General features: G+C 38.7%; 1 protein-coding gene across 2 annotated transcripts in view; it reads right to left on the bottom strand.

Annotated features, from left to right (window-relative positions):
- The window catches only part of LOC150081824 (ATP-binding cassette sub-family C member 8-like), a 1084700-nt gene that overhangs the window by 129321 nt on the left and 935856 nt on the right, over positions 1-19523 (bottom strand). For both annotated transcript variants that reach the window (XM_090378918.1, XM_090378919.1), the window contains one exon: positions 15812-15933. In XM_090378918.1, coding sequence (XP_090235044.1) covers positions 15812-15933 — 122 coding nt within the window. The remainder of the gene's footprint in view (positions 1-15811; positions 15934-19523) is intronic.

Below are 19523 nucleotides of genomic sequence, written 5' to 3'. Positions count from 1 at the left end.
ACTGTGTTCACGTTTCTTGGATGACTGTGGAAAGATGCTAAAATCATCAACAAAGAGGGAAATGTTTTGCAATTGGAGAAAGTTGCTCAATAATAAAAATAACTTTGATAGCAAAAAGTGTAACACACAGAACTGATCCTATTCAAAATTGGAATGACCAGTTTGAGATGAAATTTTTAACAAAAATGGCAATGTTCCCCCTAAAACTGCAGTTGTAAATGGCATTTAAAATTAATTCCAGAATCTCCAAGCTGCATAATATGCTTTTCCTTTATTAAAGAAAACTGAAACCTGGTGCTTATATTTCAGGAAAGCATCGTGAACATATGTTATGAGTCAGATTAAATAGTTGTGTTGACCTTATCCTTCAGAAGCCGCACAGTGACCTGGAAAGGAAGTTGTTAGCTTCTAAATACCACATAAGGCAAGCATTGCACATTCTTTCTAAGATCTTGCACAAACAGCTGGTCCAAGCAATGGTATGGTAATTGTCTAGTATTTTTTGGATCTTTAGGGAAAGCAAGAAAGATAGCTTTATTTCTGCCACTTTCAGTTCTCATTGTGTAAAAGGCTGGCTGTACACAGCCATTTGAAGACAAGCTTCAATTGCTGTTTCTCACATTTTTGCACGAGGGCCAGAAATTTAGGAATTGCAACTGCTGCTGGGACAATAATTTCTATATATAATTAATTGTATCAGTGATTGGCTCCTGGCTGATTGTGGTGATGTTAAACACTGCATGATGTCTGAATGCATTCCAGTCAGCCTGATCTAACTTCCTCCATGATATCCTCAATAAGAGACATGGTAACATATTGCAAAGGGTGGATACCACTGGGAAGTAATCATTAGTTTTCTTCATATTTCCATGTACAAACAGGGAGGAGAGAAGGGGCACAGACAGAGAGTTCAATGACAGTAAACATATGGGTAGGCACGTCCACATTTAAAAGGGAAATTTGAGAATACACTCTATAATATGACCTTCTTCACTGGTATCTACAATAGCCCACAGAGTATGATGTGAATTAAGATCGTCAGGCAGAAGAAAAAGGGAGGAGACAATTGCTTAATGAGATCCTCGAGGTCTGGCTGGTGGATGTTGTTCCCAGGTTGAAAATAGAAGGGATAAATAGTTAGGAAGAACTCGAGTGTAATGTGAATTGTTATGAACTCTGTGTTGGTGGTAAGTGGTGTAGCATGAAAATGGGGTATGGTTACACACAAGGATGCAACTTCTGAGTGAGCAAGGTTATCCCCGATTTGGTCCTTTCAGATAACAGAACAGTTATACAGTTTTGCAAGGAAGGATCTTCATTTGACTTTAAACATGTCTGTAAGCAAAAGCAAGTTGGCTTGTACTTATATTATTATTAGCCATATAGGGCAAGGAAGCCTGAGGCTTTTGGTGCACCAGCCAAAAAAAAAAAAATTCTGGAGAGAGAGAGAGAGAGAGAGAGAACAGAGTCAGAAGTAGAAGGGAATTGCCAAGGAAGAGAAGAATGATGATATCCAGCTCAGGACCCTGGATGTGCTAAGCACATACTCACCAGATAGGAGGGCAATTTAAATATGGCCATTATTTAAGTTTACTGGGTCCGTCTATGGGCTTTGTTTTCTCAGACTTGGGTTTATCCATTTTGGGGAAGTATGAATGTTGACTGTTATCCCTTTCTTTCTCAACTAAACGTTTGCTGAGAAAGAAACAGATATTTGTTTGACAGCTGCCATACCTTGATCTTTCAATTCAGAGTAGGTTCAATTTAGAGACAAGAAGAATACAACCCACTCTAATATGACACAAAATGAGAAATTCAGAGTTTTATGAGGCTTACAATGCAAATTTCTGCATGTCTAAATTAACATTTTCAGAATTTTCTGGGCATGTTCTGAATATAAGAGGCTTCAACTAAAAGATCTCCAAATCACAGCCTTTTAACATACTCTGGGGCTCCAGCCAACTTCTAATCCTTTCTGGTTGAAGATGGGTGACATTTTCCTGATTGCTTTCTGTTGGAATGGAGAATGAGGGGGAAAGTGGTGTTAATGATGCCATATAATTTGTTCTGGATCTTTCTGCAAGGTATTATCAGTGAGAAATGTTTCTTCTTCTTTCTTCTGGGACACTTGCTGGGGTCCCAGAAGAAGAAGATTTAAATAACTCATTAGAGTAAAGAAATGTTTCTGATGCCCCAAGTATCTCACCTATCTTGGAACCTTATGGGTGGATGCCCACTCACAAACTAGAAGGTACTATGTACAAAAATAGGATGCCAAGTTTTCTTAGAGCATGATACCCACATTTCCAGTAAGTCTTGACCCTGTCCAGGACCACAGGGAAGGAGACCTATTGGAATGTAGTCAACCCTAGTAGCAAGTTGCCTGAACTGGCTCAGGAGTGGAACACCAGGGTTACCCAGGCACCTCCAACAGCCTGAATCAATCATGCCAAATTGATGTGTTTAAGCTAGGTTCCCTCGATCACCAGGATCCCCCCTTTTCAGTTTCCATGGTTGCAGTGTATGGTAGATGCATCAGATTCTTATGGTGTTAACTTGAAACCTAAGCTGGGTATTGGAGCCCAGTAATGCTTATCTAGAGGATAAGCAGCATCACTAGGAGGTTCCCACATACAACCATCCACGTCAAGGGATAGAGACATCTACTGCAGGAAGATATCCATTGATTTGATGAATTTGAGGTATTGCTAAAAACATCAAAGGCAGATATTGTTGGGATATCAGAGACGTGGTGTCACACAGATATAAGGAATGCAGAACTGGAATTTAGGGAGTATAATGTATACAGAAAGAATAGACAGGATAGGAAGGGAGGAGGGCTTATGCTATTAGTTAACTATATAGTATCGGTGTAAATACACCATAGTTAACCCATATATTTGAACTATGTATGTAGCGTAGAGGGCATCGTTTTAATTGTATCTCATAATGTGGTTGCCTTCACAATGAGATAGCTACTATTCCATTACTTCAAATAAATAACGCTTCTCTAGTAGAGAAGACTACTGTTATTTATTTTCAGCGGTACAACCACCCAGACGATCATTTCGAAGCTGTGCAGCTTCATCAGTGGGCGGGCAGGTATCCAGGTAATACAACAAGCCATCACAGTTGCAAAGTTATATCCACATTATGAGAGATGCCAAAAGGGTGTGGTGGTAATGTATTTGGAAAATTAAATGCACAGCTATTAGTTAAGAACCACATAAAATCCAAGGAAGTGAAGCCAGTCGACATCGCTGGACAGTGCAGTGTCGAGTCAGTTTGGTGTGACAGAAGCATTGGGAGATCAAAATTGAGAGCAGGAGTGTGCTATAGGCTTAATGACTCTGATGAGTATAATAAGAAACTGTACAGGGAAATAGAGTGGGCCAATAAATCAGAGTCTTATAATGGGGGATTTTAATTTCCCAGATATTGACTGGAATTTGTGGGTTGGTCACTCACATACTAGCAAGGCTTTTGTGGATTTATTGGATGATTCTTTTCTACATCAGCATGTTCGAGAAGCAACTAGAGGGAGTAATACTCTTGATTTGATTATCAGTAGTGATTCTTCATGCATTAAGAATCTGCAGATAAAGAAACCACTAGGTGGCAGTGATCTCAATGTGCTGAAGTGGGATTTACTCAAAGAGGTAACTACCATCAGGGGTAAAGGGAAGGGTTTTTGCTTTCGTAAAGGCGACTACGATGGTCTGAGACAGTATTTAAATTCTATACAGTGGGACCAACTGATGATGTTACCAACAGCAAGTTCAAAATGGGAAGCATTCAAAGAACTTATCTTGGAAATTACTAGGCTTTACATACCAACTAAGAAATATTGTTCAAGGTTTAGGCCTAAATGGATGTCAGATGAACTAATGAGACATAAGGCAGAGAAGAAAAATGCATGGGATACATATAAATTAATGGGTGACATGGAAGCCTATGATAGATATAAGTTGACCTGTAACCAAGTTAAAAAGGAGGTGAGGCAGGTGAAGGCAGATTACGAGAAATCTTTGGCAAGGGATGCAAAAAAAAACAGCAAGGAGTTCTTTACTTATGCAAACTCTAGAAGGAAAGGAATGAATCAGATTGGTCCACTGGATATTGATGGTTCAACAGTTGAGGATTCTGCTCAGGTGACTAAGAAACTAAATCAGTATTTTGCATCTACATTCACACATGAGGAGTTATTCAGGGATGGGAATGCCAGAGGTGAAGTAAACTCTGGCAGTGAGCTAGATGATTTTGTAATAACTGAGAGGAAAGTGGAGGAGAAATTGTTAAGGATAAACATAAAAAAGGCACCTGGGGTGGATGGGATCTATTCAGTTATATTAAAGGAGGCAGCAAAGGAAGTAAGTGAACCCTTAACCATAATTATGAGAGCTTCTTTGGACTCAGGGGTGGTACCCATAGACTGGACATGTGCAAATGTGACCCCAATTCACAAAGGAGGATCAAAGGCTGACACAAGTAATTACAGACCTGTGAGTTTAACTTCTGTTCCTGGAAAATTAATGGAGGCACTGGTTAAAGAAGCACTGCAGGATCATCTAGACAAGACTTCATTTATAGCTCGAACACAGCATGGTTTTGTTAAGGGAAAGTCTTGCCTGACCAATTTGATTGGATACTATGATGCATGGAATAACTTTGATATTATATATTTCGATCTTAGAAAGGCTTTTTATACTGTTGCACATGGAAGACTGCTGCACAAATTGGAGCAGTGTGGCATTGGAGGCAAATTGCTGCTATAGATAAAGGGATGGTTTAGGGGGAGAAGACAGATTGGTAATCAATGGACACTGCTCATCGTGGACAGGGTTCAGTGTTGGGTCCATTATTGTTTTCTATATTTATAAATGATATTGATGATGGTATATCAAGCTTAATGTCCAAGTTTGCAGATGATACAAAGGTTGGCAGGGTTGTTAGGACAGTACTGATGCTATGCTGCTGCAACAGGATCTTCAAAGGTTGAGCATATGGGATCAGAGGTGGCAAATGAAGTTTAACATTGACAAATGTAAAGTACTACATATGGGGAAACAGCAATCCCAGAGCAAAGTTTCAACTCTGTGGTATTACACTGACAGTGGTAAAGAATGAAAAGGACCTGGGGGTAATTGTGTAGGCAGATATGAAGTTTTCTGAGCAGTGCAGATGGGCTGCAAGAGTAGCTCATGGTGTCTTGTCAATGATATATAGGAATTTTTCTAGCAGGGATAAGGAGGTGATTATTCCCTTGTATAAGGCAATGGTCAGGCGACACCTTGAATACTGTATACTGGTCTGGAGGCCTCATTTCAAGAAGGCTGTAGAGCAGCTGGAACGAGTACAGAGAAGGGCAGCAAGATTAGTGAATGGAACAAAGAGTTGCTCTTATGAAGAAATGCTTAAGTTTTGCAAATTACAGTGTCTGGAGACTAGACACCGGCAAAGTGATCTGATAGAGGTGTATATACAGTCTTGAATGGATTGAGCATGCATAATGCCGATGGGATCTTCCTCTTGCCCAGAATAATCACCTGAGAGAGAATAAATTCAGATTGAGGAAAGACAGATGTAGGATAGATGTGTGGAAATTTGCCTTTAGCCAGTGGGTAGTTAGTTGGTGGAACAGACTTCCATCCCTTGTTGTGGAAGTTGACAGCCTAAATAAATTTAAGGCTCAGCTGGACAGGTATTTCGAATGAACAGAGGGGTGAAATCGAAGTGGTTTTTTTTTTGGTCGCTGCTGCATAAGCTTGCTTTCTTGCATCATATGCCTCTACTAATGCTAATGCTAAAACAGCAGACCTGCTGATTGATTCTGTTCGATCAAGTAAAAAAATAAAATATTTATTAGATTTGTTTCGTGATATTCCTATTATTATCTTGATTTTCGACCTGCGTACTGATTATATTAGAATCAAAAAGCATAATGTTGACAGATTTTTTAAAAACAAATCTGTTCACATTAAATAAATGAAAATTATGAAAAAAAAAAGCGAATCTACTAGGTATTTCAACCTCAAGATACCGTTCATGAGCTGTTTTGAGATTTATTGATTTCTTATCAGATGAGGTGTGTTGTTGTCTGGAGGTTTACACATACATCTGCAATACACAGGCCATAGTGCATCAGACTACAGGTTTGGATAGGAGGTTAAGCTTCAAGTGGTAATTATAAAATATGTAAGTAATTTTGACTGATTTAGCAAGATTGTCCCTAATCTGTCTCTTCTAATTCGATTTTGATATGATGCTTGGATGCTGCATTTGTTGACAAAAATTTCTCAATTTCAGGAGGTAGATGTTTGCAATGTTATATCAACCCACCAGTATTTCTCGCAGCACAAGAGTACCTTGTTTAAAAAAAGCAGCCTTCAAATTAACATTTTAAAGGCTCATTTTGTTTGTACTTCATATTTTGTCAATTGAGTAAAATTTGAGGAACTGTTAGTATGCTAGCCTTGACACTGGGGTGGATTCTCAATCTTGAATGTGGCCAAAATTACTTCTTTTCTGCTCTGTTCAAAGCTACCTGTCATCAGACAAAATGCCAGCACTTCATTTAAAACTCAAGCTAGTACCATGAGGGATGTTTTACTGATCTCTTATCAGATGACAGGTCACCCATCATTAGCATTAGTAGAAGCATATGATGCAAGAAAGCAAGCTTATGCAGCATCAGCCAAAAAAAAAAAAAAAAAGAAAACTCCTCCCATTTCACCCATCCATTCGTTCCAAATTCCCGTCCAGCTCAGCCTTAAATTTATTTAGGCTATAAACTTCCACAACAAATGATAGAAGTCTGTTCCACCAATCAGCCACCCGCTGACTAAAGGCAAATTTCTGCACGTCTATTCTACAACTGACTTTTCTCAATTTGAATCTATGCCCCCCTCAGGTTCTTAATCTGAACAAGAGGAAGAATCCCATCAGCATTCAGCTTGCTCAACCCATTCAAGGCCTTATACACCTCGATTAGGTCACCTTGCAGGTGTGTAGTTTCCAGATGCTGCAACTTGCAGAATTTATGCCTTTCTTGGTAAGGCACCCCTTTGTTCCCCTCACCAATCTTTTTCCTTTCTTTGTACTCGTTCTAGTAACTCTACATCCTTCCTAAAATGAGGCCTCCAGACCTGTACACAGTACTCTAGGTGTGGCCTGACCATTGCCTTGTACAATGGGATAATCGTCTCCCTGTCCCTGCTAGCAAAATTCCTATATATCATTGACAAGACTCCATGACCTGCCCTGGCAGCCCATCTGCACTGCTTAGCAAACTTCATATGTGACTGCAGAAACACCCCCCAGGTCTTTTTAACTTTTCACTTCCCTGAGTGAAGTTCAACACAGTTGGTACGTTTCTCTTGGGTTATTGCTACCCATATGCAGTACTTTGCATTTGTCAATTTTAAACTTCAGTTGACACTTCTCAGCTCATCTGCCCAACTTGTCTAGATCTAGTTGGAGTAGTATACTGTCTTTACAGTCGCTAATACCCCTGCCAACCTTTGTATCATCCACAAACTTGGACATTAATCCTGATATACCTTCATCAATATCATTGATGAATATGCAAAACAACAATGGGCCTAGCACCGAACCCTGGGAACTCCACTAATAACATTTCTAAGTGAAGAGCAGTGTCCATTGATTACCACTCTCTGTTGTCTCCCACTCAACCATCCCTTTATCCAATGTAGCAACTTACCCTTAATGCCATACTGCTCCAATTTGTACAGCAGTCTTCCATGTACAACTGTATCAAAAGCTTTCCTGAAATCGAAGTATATGATATCAAAATTATTTTTGACATTTAGTTCCTTTGTGACTACATCATAGTATCCAATCAAATTGGTCAAACAAGACCTCCCTTTAAAAACCCATGCTGTTTTAACTATTATTGCAGTCTTGTCTAGATGATCCTGTAATGGTTCTTTAACCAATGACTCCATTATTTTCCCCAGAACACAAGTTAACCTAACAGGTCTATAGTTTTTTGTGTCACCTTTTGAACCCCCTTTGTGAATTGGTGATACATTTGCACACCTCCAGTCCATGGGGACCTCATCTGAGTCCAAGGAAGCTCTCATAATTATATAACTGGATAGATCCCATCCACTCCACTTATGTTTAACTTCAGCAATTTCTTCTCCACTTTTGCTCTCAGTTAGTACAAAATCACTTGGCTCTCTGTTAGAGTTTGATAAACTTCTGGCATTCCCCTCATTGACTAACTCCTTGTGTGTGAATGTGGATGCAAAATACTCATTCAGTTTATCAGCTACCTGAGCATGATCATAAATAGTCAGCCCATCTATGTTAAGTGGTCCAATCTGATTCATCCATTTCCTTCTAGAGTTTACGTAAGTAAAGAACTCTTGCTGTTTTTCTTTGCATCCTTTGTCAAAGATTTCTTGTAATCTGCCTTCGCCAGCCTAACCTTCTTTGTGACTTGATTATAGACAAATTTATATCTGTCATAGGCTTCTGTGTAACCTGAATTTATATGCATCCCATACATTTTTCTTCTCTGCCACGAGTGTCAATTTATCTGACATTCATTTAGGCCTGAACCTTGAACAGAATTTCCTAGTTAGAATGAAAAGCCTAGTAGCCTCCAAGATTAAGTTCCTGAAGGCTTCCCACCATTTAGAATCCAATGTAAATTGAATTCTAAATGGGAATTCAATTAAAAATTGTCTGAGGCCCTGTAGTCACCTTTATGAAAGCAAAAGCCCTTCCCTTTAGCCTTCATGGTGGTTACATCTTTAAGTAATTTACATATCAGTACATTGTGATCACTGTCACGCAGTGGTTCCTTTATCTGCAAATTCTTAATGCATGAATTCTTTGCCTCTCAAACATGCTGCTGTAGAAAACAGTCATCCAATAAATCCAAAAAATTCTCGTTAGTGTGCGAGTGACCACCACAAGTTCCAGTCAATACCTGGTAAGTTAAAATCCCCCATTATAAGATGTTCTGATTTATTGGCCCACTCTATTTCTCTGCACAATTGCTCATTATACTAATAAGATTCATTAGGCCTATAACACACACCCACTCTCATTTTTCCTTTCCCAGTGCTTATGTCAAACAAACTGACTCAACATAGCATTGTCCACCTACATAAACCGGATGCACTTCCTTAGATTTTATGTTTTTCTTAACTAACAGCATACCCCCCTCTTCCCTTCCTATCTTTTCTATACACAGTGTACTCCCCAAATTCCAATTCTCCATTGCTTATAACTGTGTGACACCACGTCTCTGATATCCCAACAATATCTGAATCTGATGTCTTGACTAGCACTTCAAGCTCATCAAATTTATTAACTATACTCCTAGCATTGGTGTACATGCAGATATACATGCAACTGTTTCTACTCTTAGTTACCCTAACATAGACCATGTATTTATTTGTTCCACTACGACTCTGAACAGTCCTGGAAATCTCCATTGCCTTGCTTTCCATGCTGATGCTTCTGCTGCTCATTCCAATAGAAGCAGTGCAAGAATCACTTTTGCCTCTGCCTGTGGCCACTGTTAACCTTTTAGTCTGTGTATCTTCCCCAAGCTAGAAGTTTTCCGACCCACCTAACACTGCCTTGATAGCATCAGCAAATATTCTTGCACACTTTCTATTTAAGAGTACCCCATCCCTGTAGAAGCAGTCTCTCCTGTCAACAAGCACAGACGAGGCTGAAAAAAAATTCTACCCCTTGAGCCTTGAACAATCTCTCCTGGGCCAAATTGTTCAACAAGGCTCTCATCATATACTCCTTCCTATTGTGTCTGGGCAGAATTACAGACACTCTCACATTCAACCCTAATTTGTGACTTTTTTTAAACATTGACCTGTACTTGTTGAGTAAATCTACAGATCTCTTATTCTTAAGATCATTAGTTCCAATGTGCACAACAATATCACCTTTTGTGCTCTTAAAAGATGATATCTGCCCTACATCTTCAACTTTTGCCCCTGGCAGACATACCCTGGTCCTGTTCCACATATCATCTGATTTTTTTATCTGATTGAGGTGTATAAGGCCTTGAATGGTGAATGCTGATCAGATTCTTTGTCTTGCTCAGACTAAGAACCTGAGGGGGCACAGTTTCAAGTTGAGGAAAGATAGTTGTAGAATACATGTGCGGAAATTTGCCTTTAGCCAGCGGGTAGTTGATTGGTGGAACAGGCTTCCATCTTTTATTGTGGAAGCTAATAGTCTAAATAAATTTAAGGCTGAGCTGGACAGGCATTTGGAAAGAATGGAGGGAAGAAATATGAGGGTTATTTTTTTTTTTGGCTGATGCTGCATAAGCTTGCTTTCTTGCATCGTATGCCTCTACTAATGCTAATGCTAATGTTTCTAAATCATTCTTGCATAGTATATCCACATCTCCCTGACAATAGAGTCACCAACATTAGCATTAGCATAGGCATTTGATGCAAGAAAGCAAGCTTATGCAGCATCAGCCAAAAAAAAAAACCAAAAAAAAAAACCACTTCCACTTCACCCCTCTGTTCGTTCAAAATATCTGTCCAGCCGAGCCTTAAACTTATTTAGGCTATCAACCTCCACCACAAGGGATGGAAGTCTGTTCCACCAACCACCCGCTGGCTAAAGGCAAATTTCTGCACGTCTATCCTACATCTGTCTTTCCTCAATTTGAATTTATGCCCTCTCAAGTGATTATTCTGAGCAAGAGAAAGAATCCCATCAGCACTGAGCATGCTCAGTGCTGAGCATGCTCAAACCATTCAAGGCTTTATACACCTCTATCAGATCACCTTGCTGGTGCCTAGTCTCCAGACACTGTAATTTGCAAAACTTAAGCCTTTCTTCATAAGAGCTCCCCTTTGTTCCATTCACTAATCTTGTTGCCCTATTCTGTACTCATTCCAGCAGCCCTACATCCTTCTTGAAATGAGGCCTCCAGACCTGTATACAGTACTCTAGGTGTGGCCTGACCATTGCCTTATACAAGGGAATAATCACCTCCTTATCCCTGCTAGAAAAATTCCTATATATCATTGACAATACACCATGAGCTACTCTTGCAGCCTGTCTGCACTGCTCAGAGAACTTCATATTTGCCTGCACAACCACCCCCAGGTCCCTTTCATTCTCTACCACTGTCAGTGTAGTAGCACAGAGTTCATACGTTGCTCTGGGGTTGCTGTTTCCCATGTGTAGTACTTTACATTTGTCAATGTTAAACTTCATTTGCCACCTCGAAGCCCATCTGCTCAACCTTTCCAGATCCTGTTGCAGCAGCATAGTGTCAGTAGTGTCCTTGACAACGCTGCCTACCTTTGTATCGTCTGCAAACTTCAACATTAAGCTTGATATACCCTCATCAATATCATTTATGAATACAGAAAACAATAATGGACCCAACACTGAGCCCTGAGGGACTCCACTAATAACATTAGTCCACGACGAGCAGTGTCCATTGATTACCACTCTCTGTCTTCTCCCCCTCAGCCACCCCTTTATCCACAGCAGCAATTTGCCTCCAATGCCACACTGCTCCAATTTGTGCAGCAGTCTTCCATGTGCAACAGTATCAAAAGCCTTTCTAAGATCCAAGTATATAATATCAAAGTTATTCCCTGCATCCAGTTCCTTTGTGACTGCATCATAGTATCCAATCAAATTGGTCAGGCAAGACTTGCCCTTTACAAAAACATGCTGTGTCCGAGCTATAGCTGAAGTCTTGTCTAAATGATCCTGCAGTGCTTCTTTAACTAGTGCCTCCATTAATTTTCCTGGAACACAAGATAAACTCACAGATCTATAATTACTTGTGTCAGCCTTTGATCCTCCTTTGTGAATTGGGGTCACATTTGCACATCTCCAGTCTGTGGGTACCTCCCCTGAGTCCAAGGAAGCTCTCATAATTATGGCTAATGGTTTGCTTACTTCCTTTGCTGCCTCCTTTAATATAACTGGATAGATCCCATCCACCCCAGGTGCCATTGTTGTTTTTATCTTCAACAATTTTTCCTCCACTTTACTCTCAGTTATTACAAGATTCTCTAGCTTACTGCTAGAGTTGAATACACCTCTGGCTTTCCCCTCGCTAAATAACTCCTCATGTGTGAATGTCGATGCAAAATATTCATTTAGTTTGTTAGCTACCCGAGCAGGATCATCAACAGTTGACCCATCGATATTAAGTGGACCAATCTGATTCATCCCCTTCCTTCTAGAGTTTACATAAGTAAAGAACTCTTTGCTGTTTTTCTTTGCATCCCTTGCCAAAGATTTCTGGTAATCTGCTTCGCCTGCCTAATCTCCTTTGTAACTTGGTTACAGATCAACTTGTATCTATCATAGGCTTCTGTGTCATGTGTTAATTTGTATGTATCCCATGCATGTTTCTTCTCTGCCATATGCCTCATCAGTTCATCTGACATCCATTTAGGCCTAAACCTTGAACAATATTTCTTAGTTGTTATGTATAGCCTAGTAGCTTCCAAGATAAGTTCTTTGAATGCTTCCCATTTTGCATTTGCTGTTGGTAATATCATCAGTTGGTCCCACTGTATAGAATTTAAATACTATCTCAGTCCATCGTAGTCGCCTTTACGAAAGCAATAACCCTTCCCTTTACCCCTAATGGTAGTTACCTCTTTGAGTAAATCCGACTTCAGCACACTGTGATCACTGCCACCTAGTGGTTCATTTATCTGCAGATTCTTAATGCATGAAGAATCACTGCTGATAATCATATCAAGAGTATTCTTCCCTCTAGTTGCCTCCTGAACATGCTGATGTAGAAAACAATCATCCAATAAATCCACAAAAGCCTTGCTAGTGTGTGAGTGACCAGCCCCCAAATTCCAGTCAATATCTAGGAAATTAAAATCTCACATTATAAGGATCTCTGATTTACTGGCCCACTCTATTTCCCTGTACAGTATCTTATTATACTCATCAGAGTCATTAGGCCTATAGCACACTCCTACTCTCAATTTTGATATCCCAACTTATGTCACACCAAACTGACTCGACACTGCACTGTCCAGCGATGTCCACTGGCTTCACTTCGTTGGATTTTATGTATTTCTTAACTAATAGCATAACTCCTCCTCCCTTCCTATCAAGTCTATCCTTTCTGTAGACGTTGTCCCCAAATTCCAGTTCTGCATTCCTTATACAGTAATACCCCGAAGTTACGCGATAGGTGGGTCCGACGAAAATCGTGTAAGTCGAATTCGCGTAAGTCGGGGTAAAACTTTGCATATAAATACATAAAAATTTTACTTAATTGGGACCAAGGACTAACAAAAACACTAGTTTAGAAGAAAAATATTAATAAAATTGCAGTTCTTTATACATATTAATACAAAATATGTATTAAAAAAAACAAATGACTTATGTAAAAAAGTTTTTTCGATGTCGATGTCTTCATAAAATCTAACAAATTCGTCTGACGACACAGCGCCTTCTTTTTTTCACGCAGAATTTCTTCGTAGCAAGCTAATAATTTTTTTATTCCTTGCTTTGTAGCTATAACGCGTTCTTCGTTGGAGTCTATGTTTTCTAAAATTTTTAAGCCCTTTACAATTGAGCCCTTTTCAATTTTCAACCTGTCGAGTTTGCAATTGTCATGCGCTTTTCGCCGTTGCTTCATTTAGGCCTGTAGCACGTGCAATATCACATGGTCTTTCATTTCGCTCAAAGCGTTTCACAATTTCATATTTTTTCTCTATCGACAGAGGCGGACTGGCCATAAGCCTTACCAGGGAAACCCCGGTGGGCCGGTGTGATTTTGGCCATAAACCATAGTATCAGGCCACTATAAATTTTCCCGGGTAAGAATTTTTGACCCAGTCCGCCTCTGTTTATCGATAATTGCTTTTCTTTTTCTCTCTGAATCTGCAGTGTCTTCACCAGGACGCTTCCTTTTCACACCTTTTAATTAAGTATTTTACTCATTTTTAGGGAATAAAGCACAATTACAAAACGAGGAGGCACGCTTGATACGCATAAACAAAGCTGCGCGCATGTAGCAACTGAATAAACAACACCATAAAGGCAGAGATACACTATTAACACCTCACATTTCTAGGGGTTACTACCATAAAACAATAAAAATACAGTTGTGTTTCTGCTAGTGAAATCTGTTATAAACTGGTAGTAAACTCGATCTAATTGCATTTGCGATTATACCGATAGCTGGAATTGTGTTGGTTTTTACGTTATTATGGTGAAATGTGTTTCCCCTTCACTGATATAAAAAACATAAAAGCAGCAAAGTTGAATTTTGTTCATCTTTCGCTCTCATTCTCCGCCGTCGCACCGTATATCGATAACATATGAAAAACGACCTTGAACATAGTGGGCGGCAGCGTTGCCAAACGAAAAAATCAAGAACCGCGTAACTCCGAGTTCGCGTAAGTCGGGGTAGCATAAGTCGGGGTATTACTGTATCTGTGTGACACCATGTCTCTGATATTCCAACAATACCTGCCTTTGATGTTTTGAGCAATACCTCAAATTCATCAAATTTATTTACTAAACTCCTAGCATTGGTGTACATACAAGTATACATGCACCTATTTCTATTCTTAGCTACCCTAACACAACCCATGTGTTTACTTGTACCGCAATGACTCCCGGCAGTCTCTGAAATATGCTGCATCTGGTTTTTCAGGCTTCTGCTCATTCCAATAGAAGCAGTGCAAGAATCTCTTTCACCTCTGCCATTGGCTACTATTAATCTATTCGTCTTTGTCTCCCCCCCCCAAGCTAGCAGTTTTCCGATCCACCTAACACTGCCTCGATAGCATCAGCAATTATTCTTGCACCCTTTCTATTTAAGTGTATCCCAACAATAACTAGTTCCTTTGGCAATCTCCAGTGTATTCTGCCTTTGAGATTGACTATGTGTTGCCTGATGCACAGGAGTCAGCTCTGCCAATAAGCTGGGTAGCTGAGAGCTTGATAGTCCCCTCATATTATTATTATTATTATTAGCTATATGGTGCAAGGAAGCCTGAGGCTTATGCTGCACCAGCCAAAAAAAAAAATTTTGAATTACCCTGAGAGAGAGAGAGAAACAAGAGTCAGAGGTAGAAGGGAATCATCAAGAAAGAGAAGAATGATGATATCCAGCTCAGGACCCTGGGTGTGCCAAGCCCATACTCACCAGATGTGAGCCCCCTAATTCCTTTGAGGGCATTTTCCCTTCACCTCAAGCTCTCATAGATGCCCATCAGAATGCTGAGTTGGCCCCTAATTTCTTGACACTCTAGGCATCTAGCACACACAAAGATATCCTCCTTGGCTAGATCATGTCCCGTTTTAGAAAGTTCAGCAAACATTAAACCTTTCGCACTTCTTTTGACACTGTGATGTGTTGGAGAATCGTCCCCTTCATTTCTTGCCCAAGTCACAGCACTCTCGCTAGTCTGTGATCTTTGCTTCGCAGCTCTAGCCTGGGTCATGATTTCTGTTTAAATGCAGTTTAATTAACAATGGAATTTAATAAGATTACTAAATATTTTTGATTAATTGATAAATACTATAATACTATATAGCTATATAATACTATATATAAATAGCTCAACAGAGAAATCCATCCATTGTAAGGTGACAGACTAGTAAGTCTTCAATCATGTGTCATGATGATGTCTTGAGTTTTATTCTAAATAAATAGCAGATTTTTCTTTTTCAGGATGTTATTTATATTAAAGCAATATTAGCAATTTAGGTAGATTCATAGATAAATCGTTAATATTGTAATATCAGCAATATAAAATATATTCTGTAAAACCTGATAATTTACCTTTTCTCCTGCTTTAAAGGTAAGAGTAATATTTTTTAATACTGGCTCCAAGCTAGTATCATACTTTAATGTCACTCCTTCAAATTTTATTTCTCCTTTACTTGGCCAATTATCTGAAATATCTAAATGCAATAAACAATCAGTTAATAAATATTTATTGTTCTTTTGTAATAAGATATATGGTAACTGCTTATTAAGGTTAGTAATTAGAAAAAATTAACTTTGGTGTACATAAAGGTTCTAGTGCTGCATTTTCCTTTGCTAATCTTTCACAACCATCCAAATGGCAGGCCCACTGAGCCTTCCCCTCCCTCATACATCCACCACAACACATACAGTGATAATTGGAAATAGTGCTAACCTAGCTGAACTCTATACCTGTCTGAAACAAATACATATATAGGAATTCCTCCAATGCCAAAATGTAACAAATTATATTACTTTAGGACAATAATATAGGACCTGGCACATTTTTGGCCTTAGCTGCCCCTGTGTCCTTAAACACCAATATCAATACAATACATACAGTAAAAAGACCTGGCATAAACTTAGTTATTACCACCCGAGGATCATATCTGGTAAGTATGGGCTTGGCATACTCAGGGTCCTGAGCTGGATATCATTATTCTTCTCTTTCTTGGTGATTCCTTTCTACTTCTGACTCTCTCTCTCTCTCTCTCTCTCTCTCTCTCTCTCTCTCTCTCTCTCTCTCTCTCTCTCTCTCTCTCTCTCTCTCTCTCTCTCTCTCTCTCTCAGGGTAACTTGGGAATTTTTTTTTGGCTGGTGCAGCATAAGCCTTAGGCTTCCTTGCATCATATGGCTAATAATAATAATGCCAATGAATAGTATATACTGTTTACTCATTAATGAAATTTATCTTTGTTACATAAAAATTCCATCAACATCACAATTAATATTTTTTCTCTATCTTTAAAAAGACACTTTGAACAAGTTTATATATATATATAATGAAATCATATCTAAAGGCCAACAGGCATAATTATGTAATTTTTTTCATATTGTAGCAGTTTGATTTTGTTATGGTTGTCAACTAACATCAAATAAAATTTACACACTTTACTGCATTCAATTTTCAATTGTGGAGGTTATTCTGCTTCTACTAAAGGCTGAGGCTAAGTTCTTGGAATTAAGGTTTGGGTTTGCATTCAACTTAGAAGAAACAAATACTAATACCCACAGTTCTGTTTAAGTTGCTATAATGGATAGAAATTTATATGTGGTTGAAGGTCATACATTAGCTACTCTCTTCTTTATTCTACATATATTCATACATAATTCATGGCACTGACTGTTTATGCAAGCAGTATGTTCTCACATTTCTTAGCCTAACAGTCTGTTGACGAGAAGGTGGAACTGTAGTGTGAATGTGTCATGGAATAGTTAGTGAATGACCTTGCCCCACCTGGAGAAATTATCTTTACTATTTTTCTGTTTCATTATTTTATTTTTTAATTTTTCCTTTTCTTTTTTATAATTTTACAATTGCAGAACAAATCCTGAAAATGTAAATCTGATTTAAATTGGAAACATTTCCATCTGTTTAAAAAGTAACTGGCTTCACATCAGCAGGTGATCTCTATCAGCAAAACGTATGCTGAACTGTGAATAATATATTTTGTTAAAGTGAACAGTCAAGCAGTTTGGAAGTACAGCTTCCATTTAAATACATAAGAGACATTATGTGTAATTTTAATCTCTAAAACTTGTGTTCTCCCTACACACAGTGTAATACTATAGGATTGCAGTGGGATATTTCAGTAGCTGAAATCAAAATTCAAACAATGATTTTTGATCATAGGAACCATTCTGCTCCCACTAAAGACCAAGGCTAAGTACTCAGCACATTAACTCTCAGGCTATTCGTCCATAATCTTATGGACGAATATCATTACCCACTGTTCTGCCTAAGTTTCTAATAAAAGATATTAGCAACTTAGGCAGAACTGCGAATAATAAGATAGAAGTATGAAAATAGACCCAAATCTTAAAGTTGAGTAATAATAAAAGATATTAACAACTTAAGCAGAACCATGGCTAATGATATGGTTCTAAGTAGAAAACAAGCCCAAGCCTTAATGTTAAGTAAATGCCTGTCTTCAGTAGAGCAGAATGATCCCCATAAAATAAAATAAAATAAAACAAAGCATACATACAAATTTTATTTGATTTCAACTACTGTGTTGAAATATTCTCCCTTCCTGAAAAACAGTGGTGAATTTTTTTTGTTAGCAACAATAAAATCACTAAAATAAAGACTACCTTACATCACTACAATATTTAATGTCTTACTGTTAAAACAGCAAACAGCTTGCACAACTTTTGTTATGTTGTGCAATAAAGTTTCAAGTTGTTTAATTTTGTAATGTTAATTTGTTGTACATAGTAAGAACTATGGAGGAAGAAGTTCTTAGAGAAATCACATTCATTTCTAGTTGGTTATAATAAGATTTTGCTATAACATTTTTTTTTTTTTTTTTAGCCTCTACTACTTCTGATGTCTGTTTTGAACAAATTCAGAATTGGTGTCTGTTACTCAACTCACATATATATATATATATATATATATACATATATATATGGCGACTCCGTAGCCAGGTGGGAAGGAGCAGCAGCAGCAGTGAATAACACACGCTTCTTGATTAGACCGGGGTTCGAGCCCGTCACCACCAAATACGGAGGATGCGGAAAGGTCAAGGGAATGACCACCGCATATTCCCGGAGCAATATGGCCTTAGTTGCTAATGCTCCTAAAAAAACCATAGGAGTTCTGAGTAGTGTGAGCTGAGTGCAACTGCCTCATATTAAAGGAAATATGTGAAATATGAAACATGAGAGGCAGAGAGACATACATTCAAGGTGGAACAGGTGCAGTTGCATCCTAAAAAATATCACTTAAATTGATATATCAACTTTAATTCTGAGTGAAGCAGGGCTATTTTCATTTTGCTTGTTCTCATAGAAGACATCCCACAGAGTATTATAAAGATATTCCAAACTGGGGTGCGATGGAAGATTCTGGATCTCAGCAGTGTAGTGGAGCAGCAATGATTTCCTATGAAGATGTAATGGAGGATGATGCACTTCGATATAAAGACTTTGGATTGCAGAAGTCCTGAAAGCACTGTGCTGGATGACATTCAGATGCTGTAAAGTAGTGCTCCTGGCAGAGTCATATATTGGACAACCATAATCCAGCTGTGAATGGATTAAAGTTCTAAACAGATGCAGTAGAGTATACCGATCATCTCTCCATGACATAGGTGAGATTGACTGCTGTATATTCAAATGCTTTAGAGACGTATGTCTTAAATGAAAGTTGTGAGCTTGGAAGTTCAGCTTGCTGTCTAATATCAGTTCAAGAAATTTTATGGTATTAACGAGTGGAATTGGAATACTGTTTATTTGTAGTTCAGAATCAGGATGGAAAGCTCTTGCAAAAGTGAGTGACAATGCATTTTTTTCTGACAGTCGGTAGCCATTCGGTGAAGGCCAGGATTCTATTTTGGTAATGGCAAGTCGGAGCTGCTGTGTGATGGTATTTATACTTTGAGACTGACAAGAAATGGTAAGGTCATTTGCGCACATGTAAGTTTCAACAGTTTTTGGGATATCTCGCGTCATGCTGCTAACTCGGATTGAAAATAGTGATAGGACCAAGTATCGATCCCTGCGGGACTCCTTCCTGAATGTG

Source organism: Mastigoproctus giganteus, chromosome 8 (assembly GCF_048544385.1).
Source record: "Mastigoproctus giganteus isolate SK-2022 chromosome 8, ASM4854438v1, whole genome shotgun sequence".
In the NCBI taxonomy this organism is placed as follows: domain Eukaryota; kingdom Metazoa; phylum Arthropoda; class Arachnida; order Uropygi; family Thelyphonidae; genus Mastigoproctus; species Mastigoproctus giganteus.
Note: the sequence above shows the minus strand (reverse complement) of the source record. Positions and strands in the feature narration are given on the sequence as shown.